Genomic DNA, 15,678 nt, shown 5'->3' with positions numbered 1-15,678 from the left:
TATGGCGTGTGAAATGCCCATTTAATTCCTTCTTGTTTTGCCCAATCTTGCACTTCCTTACAGGAGAAGTGTGAGCCATTATCACTTTGGATAACATCAGGAGTAGGTAGATTTGAGAACCAAAACGATAACCCTTGCACTGTATTTGGCCCATTGGCTTTCCGACACTTGGTCACCATAACCAAGCCGGAGACAACTTCCATTCCTGTCACTATGTATCGATATCCTGCGGAGGATTTGAATGGCCTGATATAATCAATTTGCCGTGTAGACCATAAAGTTTTCCCTTCATTGATATGTAGAGGTAGTGTTTTAGCAGGATGATCTACTTGTAATTTTAATCTACACTGGGGACATACTGTAAGAATAGTCTCACAAGTTTTCTGGTTTATGGGCCAGCCCTTACTCTGTGCAGCAAAGTAGCTTCCTTACCTATGTGACCTAGGTTTTGATGTAATCGTTCTCCCAACCGATACCACTCAGGATTTAAGGTGATTTCTCTAATTTTAGTTAACTCATTTACCTTTTGATTCCACTTCGTGGCTGGTTGATTATCTTTAGCATGAGCTTTTACCCATCATCCCATCTTGAAAGGTATTTTCCTTGCTATGTCTAGTAATAATTGCCAATCTTTGTTTCTCCAAACTGGGAATCTATTTACTTCCCAATTCAAGGTTTCCCATTGACAGAGCCACTTCACGGCACCAGTCTACACAGCATAAGAATCTACATATACGATTTTTGCTCCATTCTGTGCTGCCGAAACAACTGCTGTTATTTCTCCTACTTGTGCACTGCCTTCACCTTCCTCTATTGCTTGTTTGCCGGTGGTAATATTTAATGCAACAGCCTTATATTGGCATTTACTGTTGGCCTTTTTGCTGAAGCATCCGTAAACCAAATGTTTTCTGTTGGTATACCCTCAGTGAGGGGCGGTGCATTCAGAATTGGTGAAGGTTTAAAAGGTTGTTGTAACGCTAAAGGGTCTGTGTTTATTGGCATCTGCAATTTGGAAACCTTAGTGGGTCCTTCAGTTAACTGCATATTTTCTGCAACTCCTGTTAGGCAGGCATACCATTCTCTGATAGTGGGGTTTTGTGCAATTCCTTCTGGGGGAGCAATCCCCTTTAGGATTGCTTCTAGTAAATTAAATGGTCCTCTGGTTTGCACAGGTTGTCCCTGATGTATTTTCTCAACTTGTTTAACTGCTCAGACTAAGGATAAAAGTCCCTTTTCCCATTCAGAGTATCATTGTTCTGTTTCTTTAAGTGCAGTTGAGCTAAACCATCAAGGTCTTTTTGGCCTGTCAGGGCCAGTTTGGAACAGGTTACAGTAAGCAGCGTGTTTGGCGAAACCCCATTCAGCTATAATAGGGTCACAGGGGTGTACTGGTCCCAGCGACTGATACTTTTTTAATTCTTCAGTTAGAGTTTTGACTGCCTCTTTCTGTTCCAATTTCCACTCCCAGGGTTTGCCTTTCAGTAAGAGTGAGTATAATGGACGGGAAATTATATAAAATCCAGGTACATGCTTCCTCCAATATCCTAAAGTTCCCATTAGTTGTTGTAATTCCTTCCTTGATTGGGGCATTTGCAGCTCTTTGATTTTTCCTAAGGTACATGGAGGAATCACTGCACTGCCTGCTATGCACCAAATACCTAAAAATTTTACTTCTTTACTTGGTTCCTGACATTTTCTGGGTGGAATCTCAATTTCTGCTTTATTTAGTGCTTGCCGTACTGCCGCTACTGCTGCCCCCACCTTCTCAGGGGAAGTTCCTCCAATCAGAATATCATCTATATATTGGTACAGTTTCACATCTTGAGGGAGTGACACTGTCTGTAAAAGTTCAGCGAGTGCGGCATGAGCAGTTGTAGGTGAATGTTTATACCCCTGCGGGAGTCTGTTAAAGGTGTATTGTATTCCCTCCCAAGTGAAAGCAAACTTCTCTTTATCCTCCTCCTTCAAGGGAACCATAAAGAACATAACTTTTACATCTAGCGCCGCCACCCATGGGTGTGCAGCTGCTTGCAAAGTAGCTGTTAAGTGTGCAACATTTGGTACAGCAGCTGTTAGCAGGGGCTGTATCAGGTGCCAATAATCCATCGTCAAACACCATCGTCAAACACCTCCTGTCTAGTTTCTGAACTGGCCAGACAGGTGAGTTATATGGGGAGTGCGTTCTGGAGAGAATTTGTCGTTTCTCCAAATCAGCTATGACTTCAGAAATTCCATTTCGTGCTGCAGCAGAAATCGGATGTTGCTTAATCAGGGAGTGCAGGGGCTGCGCGAAGTGCATGCACTGTGGCCTCCCAATTTCTACCGGGGTTGGGATCGGTGTTTGAGCCGAAGGACTATGTACTGCCATTTGGCAGGCACCAGGTTCATCCGTTTGAAACGTCTAAACCTAAAATATTTTTATGATGGTCTTTAATTGCAAAGCGAGTAGTTGATATGCACTTCTTGCCCAGGAGCCATAAATCGACCTTGCCAGTTTGACACACAACACTCGCTCTGTTCACACCGGTAGTTTTAGGTCTTTGCCATCCAGATCACACACTCAGCTTCTCGGCATCTTGTTGTGTTAGTAGTGAAATTCGTGCTCCCATATCTATTAAAAACTTCAGCAATTGTCCTTGAGGACCAACTGGAATCAAAATGTATGGGCCGTCATTACTTACCCACTGATAAGCCTCCACTTTCTGGACAGGCAGGCCCAATTGCCTTCCAGGCATTACTCATTTTTTGACTTCATGTCCTGCAATTCCTCCCTAAGGGGGAGGAAGGGCTATCTCCCTTTCTGGGGACTGGCACCGGTGGAATCGAAATACACTCCCCCCCCTTCACCATTACCACATTTCAGGAATGCTTCGATCAGACTCAAGATAATGCTAGTAGGCTGACCTTGCATTGCGGCTCTGGGAATGCCTAGGGCTAATGCTTTCTTCCATAACTCTGTTCTCTGTTCTTGAGATTCTGTTTGCAGGTTTTTAGATTTATTTCCCCTTGATTTAGTTTCTGTTCCCTGTTTACAGGTCTCACCTTACGCTCTCCTCCCTGGAGTTTTAGGTTTTGTTTTTCAGCTGGTGCATCGTCCCAGCCCATTTCACGACTGTAGTTAACAATGCCATGCATTAATTCCGCCCATTTAGGGAGTTGTTTAGGAGCATTATTGCCCTGTTTTTTATTATATTCAGTATCTCTTTTAATCTTATCCCATTTTGCAACTAGATAGGGTTTAAGAATTGTCGGGGCTCCTCTAATCAGTGGTTTTAGTATTGCGAAATCTACTGTAGCAGACAGTGCGACATCATGGGGTCTTCGTTTGTGCATGGCTTGTACGCAAGTGGCTTTTGTGACGGCTGTAGAGAGCTCACTTAGAGATTTAATGGGGATTACGGAGGATTCACCTCACTCCATGGCGTCTATTCCTCCAGCCCAATAAGCTACTCGGCTGGTGATAGAATGGGCTGTATTTGTCGGGTCAGGTCCTAAATTCCAGAAAACTGGACCCCAATAGCCATATGCTTTGTCCTCACTCAACATTATTCCATCGCCACCACTTAGGCATATTTGCCACAAGTATTCAGTTTCAGTTTCACCTGGTTTTCTGCTATATCTCTCTTGCAAATTTGTCAATTGCAATGGATCCCAGGGGATGGTTCATGCAGTATGTCGTGGATGACCACCCTGAGGTGCCACAGTTCTTTCTGTTTTAACAACAGGCCTGGCTTCATATTCAGGAGGATTTGTGGGGAACAAAAGGTCATCTCTTCTGGCTCGCTATCATCAGGATCACCCTAGATGTGATCCTGCATCCCAATCTTCAGGGGATACTATTAGTTTCCTGATCTGTACGACCTGTACTGATCTGTACGACGTCAGGGGGGCAGGGGGCCTGCATAAGCATAATCTCGACCTTTTCTCCCAACTTTTGTCCTTTTTCCTTTTCCTCCTGTAATTGTTTCTGCAGTTGTTGAATTTTTAAAGACACTAACAACTCAGTTGCCTTTCTACCTTTTATTTCTTTCCCTAGGTCCTGCTCATTTCTATTTCTGTTCTCCCTTTCTTGATATGCAGCTTCTGAACAGGTACCTAGCATCTTGCAGATAACTCCTTTCCCTTTTCCATCTTTTGTACGGCCCCTAGTTACCTCTAGGTGCTCTTCAAAGGCTTCCCAATTATGCCGATTGTCACGAGCCCACTCTTCTGAGAAGCTGGGACTTGTGTTCACTCCATGCCTCTGTAAATAATCGGTGATACTACTTGCCATCCTGCCGACTACGCCAATTTGTCGCGGATGGAGTGATGCACTTCACTCGTAAGAAAGCAGCAGCAATATGTTTATTGATATGAAACAGCAATTTAACAAAGTTTGATAGTAAATGCGGCAGTGGTTTAGCAAGATTTGATGGCAAGGTGTACATGTGATTATTTACTGCATAGAGGACAGGGCAAGTCAGACGTGTCAGAGAGACCTTCCCGTTGAGTCACGAGGTTGAGAGAGGACCCCCTTGCTTTCTAAACTCCCACTCAGAGGCGTCTAGGTGCGGCTGGATCCAATCCTAGTTCCAGACCTGGTCAACGGTTTATGTCTAAAGGATTATATGTGCACTATCAATCTAAGATATAATGTTAGCAAAGCTTACAAAGTTTAGCAAGCTATTAGTCACTTACCGAGGATCTGTTGCGGCAAGGAGTCTCTCAGTATTGAGGAGTAAGGAATCTCTGTGGCAGGCATAACCTTGAGAGGTGTCCCTACTCAAAGGGAGATCCTGTCATGCAGCCCGCCGCTGCGCAGGAGAGCTTGAAGGGCTCTTGGGCTGCTCACTATTTATGGGGTAAGATGATTGACTCATAGTCATATTTGCGTACCGACTACAGATGTTAGTTTCTTCTAAATTTGGCTTGAGTCAGACATTGATCAGCACTGTGGTTAGGTAGGTGCATTGCTCTAATTAGCACTTGGCTATTGTGTTGTTATCTGTCTCCCCGGCATGAATCCACTTTGAGCTGGATGCAACCATCACAACCAGACACATCCCTTAACATCGCCACTGGTAGTGATCACTTGAGCAGAGTTACGGGAGATAAAGGTCAGGTTGGGGGGCAGGAGGGAAGCACACCGTCACAGCTCAACTTTAGATAGGGATCTGGAACAGCTGTAGAAGTATGACTGCTTCGACAGTCAGAGAGACCGATGAAGTGTAATATAAAGGCACAGTGCCCTGACAAAGTACATCCAAACATAGAAGTTTCTACTGAAACTAGAGAAACATGCCTGCTGATAATTTAAGAAAATGCACTGACAAGAGGGAAAAAAAAGGCCTGTTTTGGGATATGTATTACTTCTGTACTGCTAGGAGAAGAATTTAGGCAGGAGGCAAGATTAGGAAAGGTCCCAAGGACAGGCTGTGTATTCAAGCCAGGAAGGGGACAGAGAAATTACAGAAGCTTTTCTGTTTTTTTCCAGATTCTCTTAGCATGTCTTGATAAGGGACCCAACACATACTAAAAGCAGTTAGAATACTAGTGAGTATCCTAGTAATTAGATAAATGTCTCATGTTTGATTCTCCTTTTACCACTGGGGCTGACACAGAATGATTTAGATCTTAATTATGTTGGAGGAAAACTTATCATGCTGGATCCAACAGCCCAAGAGAGGTGAGGCTGCTGCCGCCACTCCACGTCCCCAGGTCCAACCATTAGCGAGGCTGAAGATGTAGTCCCAGCAGGCACATGCACACAGAACACACATACAGGCTACATATATACATATATACATTGCCAGCCACACAGATCACAGACAGACACTCAAAGCACTCACACAAACACAGACAGCACCAATGGCATCATCCTGCTTCCCTCTCTGGCTGGACAGAATGAAAGTCCACTAGAGAGAATACACACACACACAGAGTGGATCCTTCCAGCAGCTGGACTTAGACACCTAGTCTGCCTGGTAGCTGGCCCCTGGATCCCATATGAGCTCCTGAGGCTGCAGCCCTACCCCAGACCATCACACACACGCACACATGCACACATGCAGCTGACTCCCCTGTGTTTTCACCCCTAGATTCCTGCAGAACCTAAAATACTACTTTCCACCATTCAGTAAAGTTCCTGTATCATTAATATTAAAGTTCTGTAACTCAATTTTTAAAATATGAGATAAGGAGAAATTATTTGCATTACCCTTCCTCATGTATATACACTTGCTAATACCCTTTTCTTAGGAAGATTTGATCTTTATTTATTAGTGGTATTTCTCGCTTCTTACTCTGGTTACATATTTCTTTTTAAATGTCTGGTCGTATTTTTTCTTAATTTCTATTACCCTGGACTGAAGTTAGATTCATCAGCGGTAATTGCTGACATATATTATTTCATATCTTGTTTTTAAAATGAGTTCAACATTTGAGATTTTTGCAGTCTTTTTTCAGCTAGCGTTACAGAACTTTACAAAGATGTATCTTGTTGATTTACTATAGTCCCTAGTCAGTTTTAGTAATATTTGAGTAGCTATGTCATGTAGCCTTACAGGCCTGTACACAGCTTTTTTAGTGGTGATTTCACCTGCTTTTCGTTTGTTGCGTTCTTCACAAAGTCATCTTTTCTTCCTAGATGACTCCATTTATTCTCCTCGTTTTCCCTTTAATGATAGACTGCTTCTTACAATAGACATCCTATTACATTGTCTTATCCTTCTGAGTCAGCTACATACCAACAGCTTGCACTTAGCACACCAGTCATGCTACTGGTGTGTATCCTTTCATACAGCTGTCACCATGGTCTGTAAAACTGCAGGTCAAAGGAGGTCACTTAATCTCTAAGTTTCTTCACTAGTTCTCAGCTGTTATTACTGAAGCTTGTCAATGTCATGACTATTCTCATGTTTAGTTCAAGGTAGCAGTATTCCAGTTGGTAGCTTCCCTTCTCCATGTTAACTGATGCTTTGGCTCATTTGCAGTCAACCATACTCAAGCCGCAGTCAGTGATAACGAGCACTTTTCTCATAGGATTCTTTTTAAATGTTGTGATTTCTGTGTCCTCTCATAATTGCTGCCTTTCAAAGTAACCCAAATCCATTTCACAGTTCATATTAACTGGGTCTTTCTGTTTATACAAGGATACGAACAGATTGCCCAGACCACCAACAGAGTTTAAAAACAATGTATATCATAAAGTTTAAACACCAACACTTACTGTATTTACTACTTAGCATTTATTTTATGTACCCCTATTAACAGCAATATTTATCTGGAGTGCTTACTATAGGTAAGTATTTTGGAAAAAACAACATTTAATCTTTGAATCTTCTTCTGATTGTGAACTAGTCTTAAAGCAATTTGAAAACTGTGCTTTACCATTTAAAGCTGCCAGCACCATTTGTCAAACACACAATTCATATAATAGTAATGTTGGTGTGTAATCAAAAAGGCATCCTCTCACCATGTGATTTTTAAGAAAGCTGCAGTGAGCCAGGTGGAAAATTCCTGCAACAAATTTTCATCATTTCAGGTATCACTTTTTCATGTAGGACAACAGTGCCATCTGGAGTTAGTTTTATATTAAAGCTAATTTATCATGGCAAAAGCATATTTCAGCTTTGTATTAGCATTTACTAAAGTCTTTTAAAATAATCTCCCTTTAAATGAAGACCCATACTATTATACTATCAATATTCACTGATATTATAAATATTTATTAAGACCATTTTTTAAGAAAGTAAGTTCTGCGGCATACAGATGCTATGATAATTTTGTATTTTGTATTTATTGATGTTTGTTATTCTTTTCTTTCTTCAAAATCCTTAATACTGCAGCTTGGCAGTACTTGTAAAAAGAACTGTGTTAGCAAAAGTTATTTCATGACTAATATTTGGTCACATTTATTATATATGAATATATATGAAATCTCTTATTTTATTAAAAAGCACATTGCACAAACAAAACATCAAAAAGGCATTAACCAGTAAAACAAAAGCACACAGAAATTAGGAAGTGCCAGATAGTTTATTATTGGAAATTAGCCTGTCGGGAAAGGACCTGGGGGTGCTGGTTGACAGCCAGCTGAACATGAGCCGGCAGTGTGCCCAGGCGGCCAAGAAGGCCAATGGCATCCTGGCCTGTATCAGAAATAGTGTGGCCAGCAGGAGTAGGGAAGTGGTCGTGCCCCTGTACTCGGCACTAGTGAGGCCGCACCTCCAATACTGTGTTCAGTTTTGGGCCCCTCACTACAAGAAGGACGTTGAGGTGCTGGAGCGTGTCCAGAGAAGGGCAACGAGGCTGGTGAGGGGTCTGGAGAACAAGTCTTCTGAGGAGCGGCTGAGGGAACTGGGGTTGTTTAGCCTGGAGAAAAGGAGGCTGAGGGGAGACCTCATCGCTCTCTACAACTACCTGAAAGGAGGTTGTAGCGAGGTGGGTGTCGGTCTCTTCTCCCAAGTAACAAGCGATAGGACAAGAGGAAATGGCCTCAAGTTGCGCCAGGGGAGGTTTAGATTGGCCATGAGGAAAAATTTCTTTACTGAAAGAGTGGTGAAACATTGGAACAGGCTGCCCAGGGAAGTGGTTGAGTCCCCATCCCTGGAGGTATTTAAAAGGCGTGTAGATGTGGTGCTTAGGGACATGGTTTAGTGGGCATGGTGGTGTTGGGTCGATGGTTGGACTGGATGATCTTAGAGGTCTTTTCCAACCTCAATGATTCTATGGTTCTAAGATTCTATTTATGCAGTCTTCATTCTTTTCTCTCTCTTTTCCCCCCGCCCCCTTTCCTTTTCTTCCTTCCATTGGGAACTGTTAATGGGGCAAGACTTCAATGGAAAAATAGTAAAAAAAAGTAAGGTCCGGATCACAATTCTTGTGTAAAAGGGGAAAAATTAGCAGGCAATCTCGCAACTGCTAATACCATTTTAAGTTGCTTGACTGTGTGAAAAAAAATATTTTAAGATTTGTTTTGTATATATGATTTTCAGCTATTGCCTTTTTGGGTTCCTTGGTTTTACTTTTCTTGTAGTAAGATCAGAAGTTTTACTGTGCAACTGTCACAATCCAGAGTTGAATCATCAGTCTGTGCTGAATGCTGACCTCAGCATGTATTTTATACATTGCCTTAAGTTAACTCAAAAGTATTAGCTGGTGATGAGAAAAGGCTGTCTATCCAACTGGGAGAGCAGGGGAAGATAGGTCGCCCAACCCAGGTAGTAAAGGTAGGTTTGAAAAGGCAGGAGAGGCAATATGCTTTGGAATATTCATTTTTTTCTCCAGAGCTGGGAAAGTTTCTCCTACAGGTTTTATCTTCCCCCAGGAGAACTTGCTGGCTCATGCCAAGGGCAGGATTTCATGAGATGTTTAACAGGATGTTCAGTTCTCTATCTCTTTCCCACCTTGCCTGTCTGTAGTGATTAATCACTTGCCTGGTGTTCAGTGAAAAAGTAGGTCACTGAGGATACATGATGGCACTAGAGTTTAAAGACCTGTAGACCTCTAAGCCATGCTCTCACCCCACCCTACAACTGCAACCATATTGGTGGTTTGTTTCTATCCTGGTGTATTTTTACTGCAACTTCAGTATCTGGATGAGCCCAACTTTGGAAAGATTTTTGATGTTGCTATCTGTCGAGAATCCTTCTGAGGGTCGAGTCACAGACATGAAAAGCAACAGCTGAACTTCTTGGTCATTTCCTAACCAAATCGGAAAGTCTCTCATGGGCCAAGTAACAGTCATTTCTGCCAACTACTGGGTAATCCCACTAAATGCTCAGAGCCTATTTCAGGTAGTGGGAGCATGATATGTTCTCGAAGAAAACTTCAAAAGACTCCTCTGTATTTTACCTATGAATAAGATACATTCTCTGTAATTTGAATTTCATAAATCAGGAGTAGCTGTCTATCTTGCCTAAAAAAGAGAATTGTTGTATCTCAATCTGAAGTTATAAGTTTCAGATTGGAATCATTTGGTGTCATTATTTAGCTTGTCATAGACAGGACATCAGACTGGATGATCACTATGGTCCCTTTTGGCGTTAGACTAAATGAATCTCTGAGTAAATAATTGAAAAGTGGTAGAGAAGCTAAATTTAAGAGTTGCTATCAGCTGTTTGTCATCACTGTCAATTGGTGTGATGCCCAAGCTCTTCTTGGTGCCATACATATACAATAACCACCACCAAGAGTTTGTGATGATTGATGCATAAGCTGTGAGCTGGAATGGCCGTTTACTTTCTGTACCATCTCCCTGCCTTTCTTTTTATCACATCCCATACAAAGCATTTGCCTGGCTTTGGCCTTGGAAAAGCTCCGAGGAACTACTCACGTCTCCCTTAGAGTCAGAGTGGGCTGCATGCTATAGTGCCAACTGCAGCCAGTGCCCCCTCCAGGAATATCTGGAGGATGATCCCAAAACTGGGGAAACTGCCTGCTCTGCTGAGGGAGGGAGGAGGGCTGGGGGAACCTGGACAGTGCAGCGTACTGTTAGCTAAGAGAGCTCAACTGAATCCTGCCCTAAGCCTTCATATCTGGAGCTAAGGCAGGATGCCTCGTTTTAGCCCTGTCATTTCATATGCTTGTTTGTTATTTACTAACTTCTCAGTATATGCAATAAGTCCAAAGCATCAAAATGTTAAAATTCAGAGTTGTAAAATATTTATAGAAGCCAGACAAAGCTTGTGGTATCCCATGACATAGAAAGTCTTTGTCTGATATCATTTATCTAATGACACTGAATGTCTCTTGGGTGTTTGTATAAGCAATAAATAATTTATCTTTAAAAATTAATAACTCACTGAATAATGCATGTACACCAACCTGATTTATGGTGCTAATATGTTATGATAATGTGAAATTAAATGGAAAGCCACTTATGTAATGATATTATAGCTTCAAATAATGTCATCACTATTTATTTCATATTTGCATTTCCTCTGGAGTTGTTTTAGTATCTCTGTGGAGACCGCTTTAATTTTTTTCATTCTTTAACGTATGCTTTGGTAGCATTGAATCAATTTAAGCTTAGCACTTCGGTGCCATTGTACATTATTTAAGTAGCATGAGGAGGTAAGAATAATACAATTTATACATAAACACATGTATAATGTATGATGTAATACACATATATATCATATAATACATATTGGTATGTGTAGTTGTATGTGTATTATAAATATGTTTCTATATATTTAATATTTACAATTTTATATATCCATATAACCTCAGCCATGACATTGCAGATCTGATCCAAAGCTCATTAAAGCCAGTGGAATATATTCAGTGGACTTTGAATCAAATCATGCAGCACAGTGACTTGTCCTCAGTGGAAAGAGATTAGAAAAGCATAGCATTAAGTGAAAGGTACCTTGTTATTATTGTCAGATTGTAAAACAGTCACTCATTTCCTCTTTTTTCTAAGAGAAATCCCCTGTTTTATTGAACTGACTAAATCCAGGTTTTCAGCATTTGTTTAATGTTTCAAGCAGTGTGAAGGTGGAAGGAAATGGAGATTTCAGACTAAGATCTTTAATCTTTCTCATAGTGTTTTGGGTCCATTCCAGGTTGTTTCAATTGGCATGTTCCTTATATACTACATACTATTACAGACTTTATTTATTTAGTTCTGTATTTTAACAAGAATATGACATGCAAAAAGTCTTGCTAACAGCTCCCACCAGCTAAGACAGTGCAGAATAAGTGTTACAAATGTCAATTCTCAGTATCTTTAATTCAAACGTATAGCATACATATAGCATACACGTGTACTGATAAAATAATTAATCCAAAATGTTCTCAGATAGTTCTGAGAATGATAATTTTGAATTTCTTAAATATGCATCAAATCTCAAATACGTTTCTTTGCCTTAACTTCCTTGCATTTTTGGTGGGGCATATCTTCCTTTCTGCTCTTCACGCTTTCAGGCTTACAAGGATATGAGATGATAGTGAGAACATTGACTTTACCTACTTTGAGCTTTGCACCTGCCTGGTGCATAACACTGACAGAGATTATATGAGACTATATAAGGGAAGTAAGAGTCAGACTGTGATTCTGTACATTGAAATCTTTGGGCTGACCCATACACAAGGCAACAGTGCAGTGACTGATGTGCAGGGACCATGGCAAACTCACAGTTAAGCCCTGGGTAAAGTGCTCTTTAGGACAGATTAGGCTGTCACAATATGTCCACCTTCTAAGTATGTTTTTAGAAGTTGTTTTGTCCCCACATTCTTTCTTGGTCCAACAATAAATGTTCGTGTAGTACTTGAAAGTGTCAACTAATTAACTGACTTTTCTTTGTCTTTCTGTATGGCTGTTTTGTGCTGTTATTCCACCCTGGATATTACATGGGGAAATATATTTATGGATGACAATGGTATCCTCCAATTCATCATGCATCATAACTACATCTGAATAGTACATGGGGAAAAGCACGAGGAGCACAGCTTTCCCCTAGTGCTCAATTATTCTGAAGGACAAAAGTCTGCAAGTATTCCTAAACCAACCAGAAAATCAAAAGATAAAGCACCTGAGAAGACAGAAAAAGAGAAGTCCAATAAAGAAAGAGGATCACTTGTATCTCTTGCATCTCGACCTGAATCTCAGGTGAGAACAAAGCCAAAAACTGGATTTGTTGAATGTGTCATCATTGTACTGAGTGTAAAGATATTTTCAGATCAGTATTACTAACACTTCCAGTGTATCCCTTGCATTTCTTTATGCCCTGCTTTGCCACTTTTTTAGCTTTACACCTGAGAGAGGTTGAATTACACATGTAAAAGACATGCATCCTGCATTTAGAGATGTAATGTGCTCATTTCTTTGTTTATGTATAAAGCAACTACTGGTTGTTCCTTTTGTTGGTCTAGTTCTGTCTCTGCTGGAGTTTTATTAAATTCCATTAATTTGCCATGTTCATGTCCCATTAGTCCCTCATTGTAGTGGTTTTCATGGGTTCCCAGGGAGATGAAATAGGTCTTTCTCTATAGTCAGTTCCTGTCTCATATGTCACAATTGTCATTAGGTGTGGACATACAATGGCAGAAAAATTGGTACCTACTTGCCTACTTGCAAATTCTTCTCATCTGTGATGGGATAATCGGAGCTTTCTGTGGTTGTCCGAAAGGCTACTGCCAGCCTGTATGCCTTAAAAGGAATTGACTTTATGGATTGCAAACAGATTAATGGAAGGCAAAGAAGAAACTGACAGCTCCTCGTTTAATAGTATTGCTTTTGCTGGGAATTTCGCTGCTTCATGGCAGGTAGTTCAAGGGGAGGGCATCGCCATAGAGTTTTTCATGAAGAAATCTCTACTGAATTGTTTTGTTGACTAAACCTGCTGTACAGCAAACTTCCCTATGATTCATATCCACACCTAATTATACAGAGTTCCGGAATAGTGCCTTAACCCTTCTTTCTGAGCAGTCTGAGTGGCTGCAGTTGAGATTGTTGGCCACAGAAATGCAACACAGCTTCAGGCTGTGTCAGATTTCTGCCTTCAGCTCCAATGATGGGGTACTCTAAGGGTGCTGGGATGATGGTTCTTGGGAGCTCTTCAGCCTGCCACTAAAACAGATGCAAGTTTCGAGATGGGACTGCTTGCAGATAAAGAAGATGCCCACCTTTAGTCTCAAATACAAGCTGAACTCCTATCTCTACTTCTAAATCTTGGGCTTACAGCTTCTGCAGATGGTACAGTTTTCAGAAATATGTGCAGCACAATACCTCATTCATCGGTCAGATGGCAGAACAGTCTCCTACATTTCAGGCACTACTTGTACCCTACGGTTCTGGAGAAGCCATGCATTAAGGTGGTTTAGAGAGTTTGCGAAGTGATTGGAAAGAACCTGATGCCTCATAAGACACAGCAAGATGTATTTCTACACAAAATGCCTAGTTAAATATAATAAGACTTCTAGTAAAAAAGCTTGTGGAAGGAAGGAAGGAAGGAAGGAAGGAAGGAAGGAAGGAAGGAAGGAAGGGAGGGAGGGAGGGAGGGAGGGAAGGGAAGGGAAGGGAAGGGAAGGGAAGGGAAGGGAAGGGAAGGGAAGGGAAGGGAAGGGAAGGGAAGGGAAGGGAAGGGAAGGGAAGGGAAGGGAAGGGAAGGGAAGGGAAGGGAAGGGAAGGGAAGGGAAGGGAAGGAAAGGAAAGGAAAGGAAAGGAAAGGAAAGGAAAGGAAAGGAAAGGAAAGGAAAGGAAAGGAAAGGAAAGGAAAGGAAAGGAAAGGAAAGGAAAGGAAAGGAAAGGAAAGGAAAGGAAAAAAGGTTGGCAGGGAGGTAAGACAATTGCATGAAAAATCCCTGCAAAATACCCTTGTTCGGATAGACTGTTCAGAAGAACTGGGAGTGTGGAGCATGCTGTATGGGAGTGGGGGGAAGCATGTAAACAAAGTACCTCAAAGAGCTTCTAGACATTGCAAAGTAATTTTCCTTTCCTTTGGCAGCCACTGTTTGTGTAGTAATGCATGTCAAAGTCTATCAATGTATAATGTATATCAGTCGGGAAAATTACCAGGATATAGAAACATAACTTCATCCTAAATAGTGGTAGTAGATGCATACCAATGAATACATGTTTATGATAATTCACTTCCAGCAAGCTGCTTCAAACAAACCGTACTGGATTTTACGTCTAGTTAGTGAACAGAGAGAGGCAGACATTCTGGAGGTGAAGAAAGACACCCAGCGAGCAGATGAGATCAAAGCCATGAAACAAGCATGGGAGTCTGCAGAGCCAGGAAGAGCTATCAAGGTAATATCAGAGTGCAATCTTTGCAGTAATGTTTCTTCACAAGTTCCAGGAGCTGCTGTCATGGTAGAGCAGTTGCCACAACAGAGACCTGACTTCATATGGCTGTTCTCTTCACCGCTCTGTGGAAGACAGGAAATTTTACACAGCTTAAAGAATCAAGTGATTATGTACATGAATTCTGGGCAGGAATCCAGATTATCTACTTCAGACTTTTGTAGATCACTGAGACTTTCAGATTCTACTTTACAAAACAGAGAAAAGTTTCTCCTTAGAAAGCCCTCTACCTCTACACAACTGCAAAGCTGCCACTTGGAACAAGTTTAATGTTTAGCATGAACAGATTCAAGTGAGAAATACGCTGTTATAAACATGCCAAAAAGATTTCTCTTGAAGAACTGGCACCTGGCCATATCATCCCTCAAATTGCCCCCTGCAGCAAGGATTTCCAAATTCATTCTGGGTTGCAGGTTACCCATGAGCCTGTACATGCTGCTCTGTATGAATTCACTGTTTTGGAGAAGCAATACTAATTCAGATGTCAGCTGCACCTGGGCTCTTTTGACATGACGTATGGTTAAGATGGAAAAATAATACAAGTTCTTTCTAGCAAAGCAAAAAGTTGCACTGCTGATTCAGAATTGGAAGCATCATTACCAAAAAAAGGAAAATAAAAGAACAAAATGCAGTCTTTAAACTTACCTGACAGTCATCCCCCTATACACCACCACCACCATTGACCATTGAGGGATACTTGGCCAGAAACCCCAGCTCAGAAGAATTTTGGCTTTTTTATACTACCTTTCAGAAATGAACCTCAGACATGGGTCTTCCCAGTTACACTTTCAGATTTTCTCAGTTCTCTTCAGTGTACCCAAAGCTCAAATTTTTTCTGACACTACTTTATTAAATTCTGAGCTAAGGAGAGATGCATTACTCTG

General features: G+C 41.3%; 1 protein-coding gene across 1 annotated transcript in view; it reads left to right on the top strand.

Moving 5' to 3' along the window:
* Positions 1-15,678, top strand: part of ADGB (androglobin) — a 134,128-nt gene that overhangs the window by 109,947 nt on the left and 8,503 nt on the right. Inside the window, exons 30-31 of the mRNA XM_076335522.1 lie at positions 12,408-12,595; positions 14,585-14,740. Coding sequence (XP_076191637.1) covers positions 12,408-12,595; positions 14,585-14,740 — 344 coding nt within the window. The remainder of the gene's footprint in view (positions 1-12,407; positions 12,596-14,584; positions 14,741-15,678) is intronic.

The sequence above is a fragment of the Aptenodytes patagonicus genome, chromosome 3 (assembly GCF_965638725.1).
Source record: "Aptenodytes patagonicus chromosome 3, bAptPat1.pri.cur, whole genome shotgun sequence".
NCBI lineage: Eukaryota > Metazoa > Chordata > Aves > Sphenisciformes > Spheniscidae > Aptenodytes > Aptenodytes patagonicus.
Note: the sequence above shows the minus strand (reverse complement) of the source record. Positions and strands in the feature narration are given on the sequence as shown.